Below are 18,639 nucleotides of genomic sequence, written 5' to 3' on the forward strand. Positions count from 1 at the left end.
TCCCCTCAACTCATTGGGTTGGTTCTGAACATGAGTAGAAGGTGTGAACAGGGTTATTGCTAATGTCACAACTGTTCTTCTTTGCAAGTAGAAGCATCCTTCCATGTTTTTGTTTTCTTGCACAGATTTGAGCGTATTCATACTAAGAAAGGGAATTACAGCAGGTCTCCAGTTACCAACCAGGAAGATGTAGATGATCTGGCAACCTTGGAAGTACTAGATGAGGTAAGACATTTTTTTTGTAAAGAAAAAAATGCTAGGAGATTTTGTAGATTGGGGAAGTTGCATGCTGAGAACAGGCACCCACCCGGGGTAATAGTCTTCTGTGATAGGGCAATCTGTGGTTTAAATTTCTGGATGGGGTTGCATTTCCCTCATAGGGGTCAGTGGACTATAGGACCAGGTGTTATTGGGCTTATATTTCCTGATGTTCCTGACCATTGGGCATGCTGGTTGGGGTTAATAGGATCTGGAGTACAACAACATTTGGAGAGCCTTAAAGAATCAATCCTACCACCTGGAAATGCTGTTAGCCTCTGATTTTGATACTCACCAAGCCAGTGGTTCGTCATTATTAGTCGATTTCTAGAGTGTTTTATACTTTTGAAACAGCTTTGCCAACATTAGCCAATTAATGGCACAGGAGCTGAACTAATGGATGCAATTAATCTAAGGTGTTAGGTTCTCATCCAAACATTTATTTGCACTATGATGAGCCATATGCTAAGAAGTTGTTTTTTTGCCAAAAGGCAAAAGTCATTAAATGTGATAACGTGTGTAGCTAATGAGAGAAAGAAGTAGCAAATTTCTCTTCTCCTCTCCAGTCTTGTGTGAATTTTGCAAGGCAGGTATAAAAACATGGTGGATGATGAGAGTGAAGGTGAAATCATGGGCAACACAAGTGCTATATATCCACGAACTGTGGCCTGATATGTTAGGGTCTCCTGCATAATGTTACCTGAAGTGTCTGAATTAGATTAGAGTCAATCTGTTACTTCTTACTTGGGGCAAATGACAAAATAAGGCAACTAAGGAAATGATAGAGATCCCCAAGTGCGTATTCTATATGAGAGTGAGTAGACTCAGTAGAAGGAGCCATTACTCAGTGGTAGAGTACACGCCTCGCACACCAAGGTTCCAGGTTCAATCCTTGGTGTCACCATTTAATTTTAAATAGATGTCAGGCAGCAGATTAGGAGAATCTTGGAAAGTTAATGGTGGTGAGAGTTGACAAGTTAGATAGAGCAATAGTCAGACACAGTTAGGATGGGCCATAACTCAGTGACAGGGCACATGCTTTGCATGCTTTAAAGGCCCTAGATTCAACCCACAGGTAGGGCTGAGTGAGAAGGTCACTTATCAGAAACCCTGGAGAAATGCTGCCAGTCATTCCAGACAATACTGAACTGGGTGGACACACTGTGTGACATAGTAGGAGGTCTCCTGTGGCTCTAATACACTTTTGTGCTACTAATCACGAATGCAGATGCACAGAACTGAAGGTAAATGAGCACATAGTAAGGGAACACACAATTATGCATGTTGGCAATATGGCTCAAGACACCGAAATGTTACTGATGTCTGTGTAGTATCAAGATGCCCGAAAGTCCTGGTTCTTAATTCCTTTGAATAAATTTTCAAAACCAGACATCAATAGACATGTCCTTCTCTGCCCTCCCCGCCAACAGAATACAGTAACAGAGCAACTGCAAAAGAGCTACGCCAAGAATCAGATCTACACCTACGTGGGGGACATTCTCATTGCAGTCAATCCTTTTCGGAACTTAGACCTTTACGCTACACAGGTAGGAAAATAAAATTTTGCAATTTTGAGTGATTTCACACACACCCACACCCACACAAACACCCACACACACACACCCCTTGGTAACGTCACTGGGCTTGACCACATGTCCCTGGAGCTTTCAAAGTCCTCCCTGGAGCTGTTTGCTTAGATCTGTCGGAGAAGTGATTGATGTCCTACGTTTGGACTAAAGACAGGCCACAAGGGAAGAAGTTGTGCAAAGTCTCATTTCTCACTCTGAGTTGGAAGAGAACGTTGAGTGGAATGTTGCCTCTGAGCATTCTGAGCTAGGCAAATGAGTATTCCGAACCAGGTACCGTATTTTTCGCTCTATAAGACGCACCAGACCACAAGACGCACCTAGTTTTTGGAGGAGGAAAACAAGAAAAAAAATATTCTGAATCTCAGAAGCCAGAACAGCAAGAGGGATCGCTGCGCAGTGAAAGCAGCAATCCCTCTTGCTGTTCTGGCTTCTGGGATAGCTGCGCAGCCTGCATTCGCTCCATAAGACTCACACACATTTCCCCTTACTTTTTAGGAGGGGAAAAATGAGTCTTATAGAGGAAAAAAATACGGTAATTATAAATTTTGGCAACATCACTGCTCATAACTGGTCAGTCTCATGAGGCCAGTGACACAAGATGATAGTCTAAAAACAGAGGAGTACATAGCATTTCTTTTTTAACTTTTCAGCATTCCAAACTGTACATTGGGGCCAAACGGACTGCCAACCCTCCTCACATCTTTGCTGTGGCTGATATCGCATACCAGTCCATGGTCACATTCAGCTCTGATCAGGTAGTGGTAATGGTGGGCTGGGTTTGATATACCTCTCTGGGTTGTGGAGATAGCTGGTTATAGCATGTGCTCTTCCACTCTTGCCTTCAGTGTATTGTCATATCTGGAGAAAGTGGAGCAGGGAAGACACAAAGTGCCCATCTTCTGGTTCAGCAGTTGACTGTCCTTGGAAGGGTAAGACATATCCTAGACCTCTTTATTTATGTCTTTGCCAGGCATAGGCAAACTCCGGCCCTCCAGATGTTTTGGGACTACAACTCCCATCATCCCTAGCTAACAGGACCAGTGGTCAGGGATGGTGGGAATTGTAGTCTCAAAACATCTGGAGGGCCGGAGTTTGCCTATGCCTGGTCTTTGCCTTCTGCCATCCTGTACCATGCCAGCTCAGCCACCAACTTGTAAATAAAGCCTTGCTACATCTTTCTTTTGCACCCTTAGACATGATCAAATCCCCAATAGGATGGAGAGTGGTTCAAATAAATATGTTCCCCTAGTTAAGGAACTAATAGGTGAACTAGCCCTTACTTTCTGCTAGTTATTGATGGTGGACATCCCCAGATAAGGAGGATTCCAACAACCCACAGAGGAAAGGAGTACTATTTCATCACTATTTTGAAGAATTATATTTGTGTTTTAAAGTTCTGTGCATTTTCCTTATTGTTGTTGTTATTTTGGAATGCGTATCTAGGCTAATAACAGGACACTTCAAGAAAAAATTCTCCAAGTCAACAATCTGCTGGAGGCTTTTGGAAATGCAGGCACTATTATTAATGATAATTCCAGCAGATTTGGGAAATACCTAGAAATGAAGTTCACTTCCAGTGGAACTGTTGTAAGTGCTCTGATTTCAGAATACCTCCTAGAAAAATCAAGAGTCATACATCAAGCTGTGTAAGTAAAAGGAAAACAAAGGGGGAGCTTTTCTGGCTGTGGGAAAGAGAGAGGGAGGCTTGGTTCAAACAAACCCTAAGGGTGGTACAGCCTACATGTCATTGGGGTGGGACTCCATCTGCTAGCCCAGGCATCTCCAAACTCCGCCCTCCAGATGTTTTGGGACTAAAATTTCCCATCATCCCTGACCACTGGTCCTGTTAGCTAGGGATGATGGGAGTTGTAGTCCCAAAACATCTGGAGGGCCAAGTTTGGGGATGCCTGGACTAGCCCAATCAGACACCTTGGATGTAGCCTCTGAAACTGCCTTGTGCATAACATGAACTGTGTAATAATAATAATAATAATAATAATAATAATAATAATTTACATTTTATGTAGGCTAATGCCCATGTAGCTTGGGCCTGTACATCTAAGCCAGGCTTCCTCAACCCCGGCCTACAACTCACATGTTTTTGGCCTACAATTCCCATGATCCCTAGCTAGCAGGACCAGTGGTCAGGGATGATGGAAATTGTAGTCTCAAAAAATCTGGAGGGCCGAGTTTGAGGAAGCCTGATCTAAGCTCTGTGTAAACATTATGATGACCAACACATAGATTTATGTGGGTTAAGCATTAACAGTGTACTGGGAATCATGATGTCGCATTCCCCTGAGTTGGGCTAAGCTACTTCTATGATTACTATTACCATTTATTGCATTTGTTAGCTGTTGCAATCTTACTGTAAGCTGTTTTAGGAGGGCTTGTTGCCCTGAAAGGCAGTGGGAAAACATTTCAAATAAAATGAATTTTATAATAGTAGAAGGCAATCAGAAATTAGACGTTACTGGTTCAATGTTGATTGTGTTTCAATAATTGCCATATTGGGGTGTGTGGTGTGTTTTTTTTCCCATTTCAGCGGAGAGAAGAATTTTCATATTTTCTATTACATCTATGCTGGTTTGGCTGAGAAGAAAAAACTAGCTCATTACAAATTGCCAGAAAATAAACCTCCCAGGTATAACATTCCATTTGTATTGCATTATTTAGGATGAATGCATAAGTGGGCTGCCTTTGCTAGAGTGAGCCTTCTGAAATGTGGAGTGGATTCACAATTTCTCATACTCTTTTCCCTGTCCCCATCATCCCTCTAGGTATCTACAAAATGAACATCTCAGAACTGTACAAGATTTCATGAACAATAGCTTCTACAAAGCCCAATTTGAATTAATTGAGCAGTGCTTCAAGGTGATTGGGTTTACAATGGAGGTGAGTGTCAGTGATGTTTTAACTTGTGCACCTTAGAGAGAGAAGTAGGCCTTGATTGACAGTAGCGCGTATGAAGGTTGCCAATAATTTCTAGAGTAGTGGTTGTCTTGCTCCCAGTTCAGGGGCCTGATCCAACCCCCACACTAATTTCTCCCCCCCAAGATGCCACTAATTTTGGAGGCAGTGGCAAAAAGAAGGGGAATACATTTGACACAGTGCTAGAGTGGCTGAAACCCATCGCCCCGATAGGAATGCAAATCACCTCCTCTCCAGTCATCAGATCAGCTGTTTGATAAGCAGAGAGAGGGCAATAACACCAGACTCTCCAAGTGTCTATTTTCCCGAGATGTCCCTGATTTAGAGAAGCCATCCCGGTTTCTGATTTGATCCTGAAATGTCCTGCTTTTCCTTAGGATGTCCCTATTTTCACTGGAGAAATGTTGGAGGGTATGGTAGGATGTCCCTATTTTCATTTGAGAAATATGGGAGGGTATGTATAGGGAAGTTTTTTAAATGTTCGATATTTTATTACATTTTTATATACGTTGGAAGCCACCCAGAGTAGCTGGGGCAACCCAGCAAGATGTGTGGGGTATAAATAGTAAAATTATCAGTAGGGAATGGGACGTCTCTATTTTCACTGGAGAAATGTAGGAGAGTATGCAACACCCTCTTCACAGCTGATCTGCATGGATTAGCTGAGGAGGAGGGTCTGTATGTCTAAGATTCTAGCCTTCAGTTTCTAGCCAAAGAGTGACCTGTTGGTCCAGAAAAGGTTGACCACCCCATTCTAGAGTACTTCCCCAAAGGTGGCAGCTGGTGGTGGCTTTAAGTTGTGAGTCTGCACAAACCATAATCAGTTGACTATGGAGCACGGTTGCTTGGTAGCAAAACAAACTACAATTTCTAGCTCATATTACTATGAGTTGGGGGGAGGCACACAGATAGGCTGTATGTCAGAGCTTCCCTTCTAATTCCTGGATCCAGCACGGAATCAATTGCTGGAATACCCAAGCCAGCCTGGTAATGCCCACTAAGTATGGTTTGTTAAGGGAATAAAGAGAGTGTGCCAGAGGCCAAATGGGTAGGCCTCCCTCCCTCAGCTGTCTGTTGTTTGGAAAGACAAAACAGAGAGTTGAGTGATATGAGCTAGAAACTGGATGCAATAGAAGTCTGGAAAGACAGACAGAGTGCCAGGCCTGATTTCTGCTAGAATCCAAGGCTGTGGCTATAGGAGAAGCAAGACCCTCTTTTGGTGTTGATGCTGTGAACCCCTCCATCAAAGGCTCAGGTTGTATATGTGTGTAAATAAACCTTATATCATAAAGACACCACAGTCTCTGCTGTGCCTCGTTCCCAAAAGGAAACACAAACCCTTCGTAAGCATCTGGAACCCCTGAAATTTTGCACTGCTCAGAGATTGGGGTGGTGTGTTTAATACAGGGATTTGTGGTTTCTTTTGTCCCGGTGTGAGCAGGAGGAGCAACTCCTGTCCAATTTGCTTGTGCATAGTTAATGCCTTACTGTGATTTGTGAACACTGCCATGAAATCGTGTTCAGTGTCAGCTTTGGCTTTTTCGGACCAGCTAGTACAAAAGACTGTAATTTCAACAAGCTTTTCATCAGGCAAAATTAGCCCTTGAAGCACACACAAGTGGGATGAGTTGTAACATCTTTCTAGGTTTCTCTGTACCCTGTTTCCTAACAGAAGAGGCTGGCTTGTCTATTTTGTGCTCTCTTAAGAGCTATAGCCACACACACAGCAGGTTTTGCCTCTCCATTGACAGCATTCTGCTTTTCTGGGTGCACAGGATGGGGGAAAATTACATGGGAGTGCATGAAAAAGTGAAGCCCCCAGAAATGTCTTCTTTAGACTTCTGTTTCCTCCAGATTCTGCTATGTTTAGAAAGGCTCTGGGGCAGATCTTGATTGCAGTATGGTCAAAACAACCCTCTAAGCATTTCAGAAAAACTCTCCCTTTTTAACAGAGCGGCAGGTCCCTGTGCTTTAAACACATAGCCTATATATTCCTTTGTTCCTTTAAAATCAAACTGAAGGTTACATGGCAACACACACACACACACACACACACACACACGGTGCAGGAAAAGGGCTGTTGGGAATAAAAGTAATCACGCCTTACAAGAGATCAGGAAAGGGTACAAAAGAGGTTAGCTGCAATACATGTAACATGGTGTAATGACAGAAGTCAATGTAATCAGAATATAATCATTTCATTTCATTTATCAGAATAATTTACAAATAGACATAGTGGGAGATTATTTTTTCAAAAGAAAAAGAATCAAAACACAAGCCCATGTGTAGTAGGTTGTTTTTGTTTGTTTGTTTGTTTGTTTGTTTGTTTCCTTACCCTAAGATTTGCAGAATCAGAAAAATATTTAGAAGAAAATCCCTAAGAGGGGAAGATCCAGAAAAACATACCCATTGAGTACTGACGTACAGCCTATCTGTGTGCGTCCCCCCAACTCATAGTAATATGAGCTAGAAATTGTAGTTTGTTTTGCTACCAAGCAACCATGCTCCATAGTCTATTAGCTATATAACCTCCATGCCATACCTTTTAAAAAACAACAACAACATTCAAGCTGCACTGTAAAGTTAAAGCAAATTGAAGAGGGTGCAGCCCCTGGTAAAATGCTGTTTCTCTAAATGCAAGATGGATATTAAAATGAAGAAATGGAATGCTGTGATTGTTGCCTGGGGTGTCAATTATAAGGCTATGAATTGGAATGTTTTTGTGCATCTGTCTTTCAGGAACTAGGGAGCGTATACAGCATCCTTGCTGCCATTTTAAACGTGGGCAACATTGAATTCTCTTCCGTAGTAACTGAGTACATGATTGACAAGAGCATCATTTCCAATCCAACGCCTCTGGAGAACTGTGAGTTTTCTTTCCTTTTTATAATAATTAAATGCCTTTTGTGAACTGTCTCCATAATTATGAGCTCCAGCCTTATATGCATATTGCAGAAATCTTACCTCATTGCTTGAAAAGCTCTGCACAGCCTGGACCCAGCCTCTTAACAAACTTCACATGTTTTTCAAGCAGGTAACGGGGCTGGCATGGCCTGTTTTTTCATAGAATCATAAAATTGTAGAGTTGGAAGGGACTGTGAGGGTCATCTAGTCCAACCCCCTACAATACATAAATATTTTGCCCAACATGGGGCTTGAACCCATGAGCCTGAGTTTAAGAGTCTTATGCTCTACCAACTGAGCTAAGCTCAGTGTCTCCCACAACAGGCCACATGAATTTTTAGAAAGCCTAGACCAGTGTTTCCCAAACTTGGGTTCCTGCTGTTTTTGGCCTACAACTCCTATCATCCCTAGCCAAGCAGGGTCAGTGGTCAGGAATTATAGGATATATAATTGAAGTCCAAAAACAGCTGGAGACCCAAGTTTGGGAAACACTGGTCTAGAGTTTGAGTGGGGACTTTCTTCCTGTGACCCTCAACCTTGAGATTATTTCCTGAGATGAATAGCTGTAGCACTGGGGGACTGGAGAAGATCTTTCCTGGGGCTGAGTACCTGAGCATCTGGGTGATTAGTTTTTTGCTTTGGGGACAGCTGAGGTCCCTGGTAAGTGTGGTAAGGAATGGGACCCCCTGCCTGGTCCATAGTCCAGAGAGAAGCTGCACTCAATCTTGCAGCCTCTTGCATCAGCTCCTTGCTGGGTCAGGGAACATAGAAGCCCTGCAGCCCTTTGCTGGCAGAGTCTACACAACAGGGGTGACACCATCGAGTTTCATCTCTTCAGGATTCCCAGCAGTGAGAACACTACCCCCTTCTATTCCCCCCCAACACGAACCTGGAGGAGGTTAGATAGTGGGAGGGCCTAAGGTGCATGTCTGGTTTCCTGCGCAGGGTGAGAGCCTGTGCAACAAAGAAAGACACCAGATGCCTTCAGAGTGAGAGTCTGTAACTGACAGAAGGCTGGTCCTCCCTTGGTGTGAGACAGTGGGGGAGTAGATGCGCTCTAGCATGATAGTAACTTGGTGAGCTCTGTGGACTTAGTAACACTGTTCCCAGTTCTGTCAGGTGCCTTCTGGGATGATTAGTTGCGGCTGATTTTGTTGGTGTCCTGTTGTTGTTTGCACAATGTGTTTGGGAAGCATTTGGGGAAGGAGCGACATGGGTTAGGCTACCCCAGTTTCAGTGATCACAGATAAAGGGAGATATAGCCATTGGGAAGTGATATCATGAGGACAAGGCTATAAAACTGGCAGAGACCCTCTACAGCACCCTTTATCAGCCCAGATCGCCTGAAGCCAAAAGAACTCAATAGCCCTTACAGAAGAATGCAAATAATGAAAAGCACAGGTGAAATCAAGCCCTGCCTTATTTAAAGCCTCAAACAGCCAAATCCAATTGCATCGTGAAAATTACAAATACACAGTTGCAAAACGCATAGACTCATCATGTATATTTGTAAGGAACACACGTCTACCTCTTTGCTGGTGTATTTCCCCCTCTGTTTTGATCTTCTTGCAGAGCAAGGAGCTGCAGTATTCATACTTTGCACAACATCCTTCTCAGCTACTTCCTGCTGTACAGCTGATGAGCAGAAGGAGACCCAGGGTGCTTAATGAAATGCATGTGGTATCCAGTCTGTGGTCCAGGGGTCCCCCTCACCTGTTGTAGGGAGCTTTTACATATAAAATTAAGAAATGTTTGATACATTATGGACATGACACCATTCCTCCGTTTTCCAGCCGCATCTTTGCTGTGTATACAGGCAGATGAACTGCAAGAAGCCCTGACCTCTCATTGTGTGGTGGCCCGAGGGGAAACTATTATACGGCCCAACACGATGGAAAAAGCTTTCGATGTACGAGACGCCACAGCCAAAGCCTTGTACGGGCGTCTCTTTAGTTGGATAGTCAACCGCATCAATGCGCTGCTCAAGCCAGGTACATTTTTAAGGTAAGGGTTTTTTCTCTCTCGTAAGAAACAGAACCTTGTCTCAATGTGAAATGCACAGTATCTTGAATGTCCCGAGACCCCAGTAATCCAGACCAGAAATTTCAAATGGAATACAATACCAATTTCACTAGCTATTCCCAAACCCAACTTTTAAGATATTCTATTCTAAGCCCTTGCAAACAAAGCAAGAACAAGACAATAGTGAACAGTTTATTTGTAGTTGTGCTTCTCAGCAGCACAAACATGTCTCTCTTAGCCACATCCCTTGCCTCATCCCTCCCTTAGGTTTAAATTTACAGTTTGGGCTCAATCCACCACTCCATGCATATAGAAGCCTCACCTCTTCCTTTCTGCATTCCAGTATGCAAGCATAAGGTCTGATTTATGCATTGCAAGGAGCCTGTGATATGCACTGGCCATGGCTTCTGTGTGTGGTAGCTTATGCCTGCAGCAGAGTGAAAAGAAGAGCTCACCATGTGGATTGGCTGTCAGCTGGTGTTTCTGGCAGCTGCTGCCAAAGGTGTGAAAACTGACAGTGTGATCAGAGTGATCCAGGCAGTGCTATTTTGTGTGTTGCAGCAGCTGCAGTGAAAGCAGTTTCAATCTGCCTTCATGTGCCATTCATGATAAACCTGCCCTGAGAATTCACTACAGGTTGCTATCTTAGGTTCAGACATTTGCCTGGGTAGTGATAACATTAGCATAGTGCACAAACAGATGGGCTCCTTCCTCTCCACCTTGCAGAAAATGGACCAAACCAATGTAATGTAGCAGCAGACCCTGGACTAGTTTTCACCTTTCAGCTGGTCTTGACCTATAATAGCTAATAAAAAGGCTTCTGGGCTTTTAACAAAGGTTATTTTAAACATCTTTTTCATTTCATTATATATCATTTCCCAATATTTCTTGATTATTTTACAATTCCACCACATATGTAAAAACATACCCTCTTTTTCTTTACACTTCCAACATTTCTTAGAGCCTGTTTTATACATTTTTGCCATTGTTACAGGTGTAATATACCATCTATACATCATCTTCATATAATTATCTTTTAACAATATGCAAACAGGAAATTTTAAATTAGATTTCCATAATTTTTCCCAATCTCCCATTTGTATATTGCGTCCCAGGTCTTGTGCCCACTTTATCATCACACTTTTGACTTCCTCGTCTTTAGTTTCCCATCCTAATAGTAACTTATATGCTTTCCTTAGGAGTTTTGTATTATCTTCAATGATTTCACTTTGGAATCTAGATAAAGTATAGCTGAAACCTTTCTTTTTATCTTCTTTAAATACCTCGTTTAATTGTAAGTGTTGCAGCCAATCTCTTACATATATTTTAAGCAAGGGGCTTTTGTCCTGATTCAGCCGGGATACATTGCTGTAGAGCAAAATGCCTTTGTAAATTCAGATTTGCAATGCAAATTAACCCACGGGATATGCAAACACTTGTGCCTTCTATGATCACTTTTTGCCCAGGAGCAAGGACTGGCTGATCTTGTGGCCACTCTTACATTCAGAAATAAAGGGCTTGTAGTTAGACATTTGGTCTCCGGCCGACTCTCCTTGGCACACAGCACATTAGACTCTGTCAGAATCTCATACTGGAGGAGACCCTGCCCAGTTGCCGACTCCCAGCCGTGTCAAACCAGACATGTAATAGTTATGTTTTTCAAATAGCTGCAGGGTTGAAGCTGATGTGAAATAACCAAACGGCGCTGGAGAATCTAATGTGCAAATTCTGTAAATTTCAGCGGTAATGACGAAGGGCTGAACATTGGGATTCTTGACATCTTTGGTTTTGAAAACTTCAAAAAGAATTCGTTTGAACAGCTCTGCATCAACATTGCCAATGAGCAGATCCAGTTCTACTTCAACCAACATGTCTTTGCATGGGAGCAGGTGGGTGCTATAATTTTTGTGTCTGTGTTGTGTTTATTTTAAGTGTTTTATGCTGCTTTAAAAAAGAAAAACAGCTCAAAGCATCATACAAAACCAAAAGAGTTGGTCAGTTTTTAAAATTGCATAAAGACAACACTGAAATGACAGCATCAAATTGCCAATCGAATTATTGGGCCACGCAAAAAACCAGGAGAAGAAAAAGATGCATGTGCTAAAGGCAAACACAGAGGTAGGACTCCCAGTCAGCTTATGTTTTACTCAGAGTTCACCCATCAAAATCAGTGGACATGACTACGTTAGGTCCATTAACTTCACTAGGTCTAACTTCAGGTAAAACTAGTTGAATGCCACCTCAAGTGTTCGAATCAACACCTTTTGCACACTGGCAGGGAGAGCGCCTCTCAGCTAATGCATCCCTCATGCTTAACGAGCGTACTAATCTATGTGCATAGGACTTCTCACACATTCTGAATGTATGACAAGCCGAAGGAATATGGTGGAGGCTAGGCATGCCAACTCCTAGAGGCGGAGGTGTCTTCGACCCCCTCCATATTGGCTGGCAGAGGGCCGGGCCCCTCAGTGTTGAGGTGGTGGAGGAGGCTGAGTGCGGAGCCAAGAGAGGCACAGTTCAGTGGCTGGCTCCTCCTGAGAACAAGAGAGGAAGCCGCACTGCACTCGGCCTCCTCCTGACTATGCAGCAGCACACGTGCAACACATGTCAGGCCCCTCAAGGTGCAAGACCCTCTGGTGGAAGCAGGGCTGACAAGTGTGACCAAGCAGACCTTTTCAGTCTCTTTACCTCCCCTGCTTGGGAGGTGTTTAAGGACATAGGTAAAGGTAAAGGGACCCCTGACCAATAAGTCCAGTTGTGACCGACTCTGGGGTTGCGGCGCTCATCTGGCTTTATTGGCCGAGGGAGCCGGCCTACAGCTTCTGGGTCAAGTGGCCAGCATGACTAAGCCTCTTCTGGCAAACCAGAGCAGCGCACGGAAATGCCGTTTACCTTCCCGCCGGAGCGGTACCTATTTATCTACTTGCACTTTGACGTGCTTTCAAACTGCTAGGTTGGCAGGAACAGGGACCAAGCAACGGTAGCTCACCCCATCACAGGGATTCGAACCGCCGACCTTCTGATTGGCAAGTCCTAGGCTCTGTGGTTTAACCCACTGCACCACCCGAGTCCCGTTTAAGGACATAAGAACGAAATGCCTCTCTTTTACCCAGCATCCTCTTCTCACAGTGGCCAACCAGATGCTCAGGGGAAGCCCCTGACCAGAAACCAAGGGCAGCCCCACTCTGTCCACCTATGATTCCCAACAGCTGGTATTCACAGGCATGCGACCTCCAGCTATAGAAGCATGAGGAAGTTATTGTGGCTTGTAACTATGGATAGCTTTACCGTTACCAAATTTGTCTAATCCTCTTTCAAAGCCACTCAAGTTGGTGGCTACTGCTACTTCTGAGAGTGAATTTCATTGTTTAACTATTTGTGTGTTCAGAACCAGAAACCTCCCCCCTAAATAAATTCACACTTGACTCAAAATTTTAGTTTTGGTTTTTGGCAGAATTTAGGCCACAACTTTATTGATTACAGAAAGTGACTGGTTGCATAGGCTCTGGTTTGACTAGCTCCCTGCCATGCAGGTAGCGCTGACCCAGGGTTCCAGCATAGGTCAGCCAAGGGTGAACACCTGGATAAGTGGAAAGCTGGGAACGGGCTAATTCCGCCACCCAAATGTCCCCCTGGACTCAGGCACGGGCACAACCCCCTCTCAGGGGTTAACCAAACCATCGAGTCCCTGGATTCCTTTAATGGAATACCCTTCACATAGGGATGGCGCGAGCGTTCTGCCATCCCTATCACCTGAACTAGAGCCTATCCTCAACCTTACAAGTTGTGATGATTTTCTACGCAGCAGGTGAAACCCAAATGGCAAGAGCCAATCAGCCAAGTGGGGGCAATTCCTGCTGTGCCCCTGTCCCAACGACAGATGACACGATGCCATAGCAAGGTCAAGCGCAAAGCCCAAAAAGTAGGGAGAGGTAGGTGGGTGTTCCGAATGCACACACCGAAAGAGGAAGCTCTGGGTCACGTGCATGGGCATAAATAGGTCCCTCGAACCGTTTAGACTGTGTCCCATTGGCCAGATTGTACCCAGCTTCAAGGGACCTACCAATCAGGTGTTGTGGCTGACCAATCGTACCCACCCACAACACAGGGTGTCGGTTTTCCAGGTCTCACTGCAATACGTGCCCTCTTTAAGGGAGGACCCGATTTGGTGCATGAAGTACTTTCTTTTGTCTATCCCGCTAATTTTTAAGGATAAGGTCATTCTACATGTAAAAAGAGCATTTAACGCAAAGGCTAAAAGGTTGAGGGTGGGCGTGGTGAAAGTGAGCCGGGTAATTTTGAACCCATACCCAATTTTATCTAGGAAAAGTTACCTACAACTTCTGTTGGAGAGGCAACAAACAACCAAAGACTGTAAAATGCTTTGTTTATAATACATTCTATGCAGAACTGTATGATTGCTTTCTGCAATTTAAATGTCCGTCTAAAACTACATTAGGCTTCCCATTTACAGTATCCAGGCAACAGAACACAGTGATAATAGGTTTGGTGCAAATGCTATGTTGTTTTCATGAGGAATAAGGTGTACTGTGTAATTTATGGTTCAGCAGCAGAATATTTTTTTTTTAAGTGAATATCATACAGAGCAGCTCTTTAAAAACCTGGAACTTTTATAATCATTTGCCAACAAGCATATTAACCATGAATATTCTGTGGGGGAGGGAAATGACAATTTGCTTTTATTTCAGTTTTGAAATTTATTGCAATTCAAAAGGTGGGGGGGGGGTAGTCTGACTGTACAGTTTAATCTGATTTTTTAAGACGGGTGCCAAATGAGATAGTGCAATTACCAAAATGCTAATGAACTTGAAGGGTCAGTGAACAGACTTCAGGAGCTTATTAAAAGGGTGAAAAATGAATATTTAACAGTTTAAAATGGCAGTGGGGTATTTGTTTAGGAAAAGATTCCCCAGTCAAGGAAAAGAGCAAATGTTACAGAAACTGCTGACTATAAGCCTCGATCTAGTAAACTCCTTTTTTTATTATGCTGCCCTCCAGACTGTCAGTATTTTGTGGGAGGGATTCAAGCGCATACCGGGGCAAGCTGGGTGGGTGCCACTGAAGTGGATTAAAGCACTCTGTTGCCGCAGCACAACAAATCCGCTTTTGCAAAGAAATTGACTTTTTTGTGGTTAGGAAAATGGCAATGAGAAGATCATCAAGCAAGTCAGGATGGGTGCTTGTCATGGAACAGTTGCTATATGTCAAGCATCTCAGTTGTTGAGCTCTGGTCCTGCTTACATTCTTCCCACAAGCTTTGTGCAAGCAAGCCAGGATGAATGCTTTAAAAGGGTCATCTGCATAGCTGTCAACTTACAGATTTGAAAATAAGGGACCAGCAGCCTTGGAAATAAGGGACCAGCAGCCAAAATAAGGGATCTGCAACCTCACCTGTTCCAGGCACTCCAGTCTTCCTGTCCTCCTGCAGTCTGGTCAAACTCATGCTGGGTAGCTTCGAGAACACTGTCCAACCAACTTTGTAACCAGAGGTTCAACTGAATAGAATCTGAATCACATGCACCACAAGGCCTATGCAGCCTCAACTTAAGATGGCTCCCCGGCCTGGCTTTGCACTGCAAAGTTTGCAGCAGCACGTGCAACAAAATGGCGTCCAGCATTCAAAAAACCCCTCAGCTTGCATTAACTAGCCACACACAAGGCATGCAAGCTCCACCCCCCAGTTGTTCTTAGACTTCTTATTGGGTGAGCAACACAGCCAAGCAACACAGTTGGAGCCTCCCTCCTCCCTGGCCGGCAGGGAGGGAGGGAGGGAGAGGAGCTGCTTCCTTTGAAATTTAAGGGACATCATTTAAGGGACATTTAAGGGACATCTATCAATAAGGGACAGCAGTGGGGCATGGCGCTGGAATAAGGGACTGTCCCTTCAAATAAGGGACACTTGACAGCTATGGTCATCTGGAAGAACCCTAAGTTTAGATATCCCCAAACTCTTAATACAAGCTCTTAGCAGCCTGAATCAGGAGACTTGGAGACCATGGGGGGAGGGGTTGTGGAGGAAGAAGAGGAAGGAAAGGACCTCTTTACTGCCTACCTGAAAATTTCCTCCACTGTGTTGTAGATTCGGAGCTTGCTCTCTGATCTGATCCAAAGTGCAGCTTCATTGCCATATAGAGGGTACCTTTTCTACTCCCCAGAAGTCTCCCTTTATAGTGGAAGGAGAGATGTTATTCCTTCCCTCCACCCCTCCCCCACTTCATAGCATGCATCCTGCCATTTCAAGGGTGGCTTAGTAAAAACTCTTCCCAGTTTCATACCACGAGAATAAGTGAGGGGAAAACAGCTCTCACCTGGAAGAGTGGGCTTTTACAGTGCCAAGTAAGGTAATAAATAGGCTTGTCCCTTTGGAATACGCTATAATCTAAAATAACTCCTTTAACTGCACTTTGAATAAGTGGTTTCCAGATGGCTACTCTGCTGCTTAATGTGTCTTTTGCTTTAGAGGCAGAATATATATATATTTGTAAAATGCACTTAACCCATGTAACGCATATCATTATAACCAAGAGAAGGGGACTATTAACCTGAATGGCTCGGATACAAGCTATTTGCTGTAGCTGCTTTTGCACTGGTCACTTGATGTAACAGCTCCTATGCGTGCAATGCTAACTGGACAAATCATAGTTGCTATGACAACCTATCACATATATGACAACCTATCACATATTTGGAGATACCACCCATAGTTCAGTCGGAAAAGCAGGAGACTCTTAATCTGAGTCATACGTTCAAGCCCCACACTGGGCAAAAGATTCCTGCATTGCAGAGGGTTGGACTAGATGACCCTAGCAGTCCCTTTCAACTCTTGTTGTTGTTGTTTAGTCGTTTAGTTGTGTCCGACTCTCCGTGACCCCATGGACCAGAGCACGCCAGGCACTCCTGTCTTCCACTGCCTCCCGCAGTTTAGTCAAACTCTACAATTCTATAATTTCAACTCTACAGTTCTATAATTCTAATTAGCCACTTACCCTTCAGCAAAGTTTCCAAAGAGGTTTACAAAAAGAAAAACAAAAAAACCCAACAAGATAGAATATATTGCTAAAATATAATGAAAATTGGCATTTATCCTGCTAATTGGAGCAAAAACGCCAATTTCAGCCCATTGAGAAAACACTGGGGAAGCACCAGCCACCACAAATCACATAAACCAGCTCCCACTCAATGCTCTCCTCTACAGCTTCAGTCTAAGAGGCAGGTATTAACCTTACCCACACCTTTAGCGCTCACTGATGCTGCTTTTGGTAATCTTGATGGAGAAGCCAGAGACTTAATGAAGATGGGAGGTTATTGTGTGGTGGCCATTTCCTGTCACTATGTCACATCAGTGGGGAGACTGTGCTTTCGTCATACAAAAGCTGACTGAGAATTCATAAATAGTGATTTAATATCCCACCCCCCAGACACACACCTGCATTTTCAGCCCTGTCAACCTGTCTACTTTTTACAAGAATTGACTATTTTAGGAACAGCTTTTATCAGCACGACACAGAAGTGTTTGTTCTGGTGCATGTGAGGATCATGGCGATGTTTTAGTCATCTTATACTCAGAATCATGTCTGTAGGTTTAAAAATACTTAGTGTGGAGATTTGGGGTCATAAAAATGCCTTTGACGGGAAACAGAGGTTTTAGTTTTCCCCAAACCAGAGCAGAGGATGAAAGATTTGCTGCAGAACAGATTTATTTCGGGGGGGGGGCGTGTTGACATCTAACCTAAAAGCTCCAACTCCCTTCTGTGTTCTTCATTTACATGAAGCACTTTGCAGTGTTGCTCAGCAGCAAAGCACATTTTGTCCTCTGTTGCAGAATGAATACCTGTACGAAGGCGTTGATGCACGAGTTATTGAGTATGAAGACAACAGGCCCCTGTTAGATATGTTCCTGCAAAAACCAATGGGATTATTGTCCTTGCTTGATGAGGAAAGCCGGTTTCCTCGCGCCACTGATCAGACGCTTGTGGGTAAGCTGTTTGCAGCTTGTACTTAAAGGTGCGCTGGTATTAACAGTCCAAGTTAAAGAGCATTTCCTTGTGTTTTCATTTTCCGTTGTCAAAGAGTTCCAGGTTCAATCCCTGCTATCTCCAACTAGGGGTGGGGAAAACTTCAGTCTCGACCTCTGGACAACCACTGCCAATCAGAGTAGACCAAAGGGTGCCAGTGGCAATTCTGTGTCTCATTTATTTATTTCTTTTAATGAAACCCCTTATGTGGGATTTGTATACAGTGGTACCTCTGGATACGAATGGGATCCATTCCAGAGCCCCGTTCGCATCCTGAAGCGAATGCAACCTGCGTCTCCACCTCTGCGCATGTGCCGATCGCGATTCACTGCTTCCGCGCATGCGCGCGACATCATTTTGACCGTCTGCGCATGCGCGAGCGGCGAAACCTGGAAGTAAAGCATTCTGTTACTTCCAGGTCACTGTGGAGCGCAACCTGAAAGCGCTCAACCTGAAGCAACTTCAACCCGAGGTATGACTGTATAAATTTTCCCTCGCTGGGAAAAATCCATGTAGGACTAGCATGGATAGTTGGCCCCAGTGAATATTTGACGTTTTCTCCCCTTATGGCTTTGATCTATAGCCTACCACTAAAACGAGGATGCATTTTAAGCTGCATTTTAAACTAATCTAACTTATGTTTTAATCAACTTTTGTTTGTTTTTAATGTTTTTGCTATATTTATATTCAGTGTTAGCCACCCTGAGCCCAGTCTCAGCTGGGGAGGGCTGGGTATAAATAAAAAAATATTATTATTCATTATTATTATTGTGCCTTTGGGAAGAACAAGCACAGAAAGCTGCCTTTTACTGAAAGACACCTTCAGACTAACTAGCTCAGTGTTGTCTACAGCAGGGGTGAGCTACATGCAGTGGTGCAGCCAGGTAATTTTAGACCCT

General features: G+C 43.8%; 1 protein-coding gene across 2 annotated transcripts in view; it reads left to right on the forward strand.

Annotated features, from left to right (window-relative positions):
- The window catches only part of MYO3A (myosin IIIA), a 101,056-nt gene that overhangs the window by 46,320 nt on the left and 36,097 nt on the right, over nucleotides 1-18,639 (forward strand). For both annotated transcript variants that reach the window (XM_083406047.1, XM_083406048.1), the window contains exons 10-20: nucleotides 126-225; nucleotides 1,689-1,805; nucleotides 2,498-2,602; nucleotides 2,693-2,776; nucleotides 3,291-3,493; nucleotides 4,393-4,491; nucleotides 4,628-4,742; nucleotides 7,518-7,644; nucleotides 9,476-9,686; nucleotides 11,446-11,593; nucleotides 17,548-17,701. In XM_083406047.1, coding sequence (XP_083262173.1) covers nucleotides 126-225; nucleotides 1,689-1,805; nucleotides 2,498-2,602; nucleotides 2,693-2,776; nucleotides 3,291-3,493; nucleotides 4,393-4,491; nucleotides 4,628-4,742; nucleotides 7,518-7,644; nucleotides 9,476-9,686; nucleotides 11,446-11,593; nucleotides 17,548-17,701 — 1,463 coding nt within the window. The remainder of the gene's footprint in view (nucleotides 1-125; nucleotides 226-1,688; nucleotides 1,806-2,497; nucleotides 2,603-2,692; nucleotides 2,777-3,290; nucleotides 3,494-4,392; nucleotides 4,492-4,627; nucleotides 4,743-7,517; nucleotides 7,645-9,475; nucleotides 9,687-11,445; nucleotides 11,594-17,547; nucleotides 17,702-18,639) is intronic.

The sequence above is a fragment of the Podarcis tiliguerta genome (assembly GCF_965153285.1).
Source record: "Podarcis tiliguerta genome assembly, chromosome: 12".
In the NCBI taxonomy this organism is placed as follows: domain Eukaryota; kingdom Metazoa; phylum Chordata; class Lepidosauria; order Squamata; family Lacertidae; genus Podarcis; species Podarcis tiliguerta.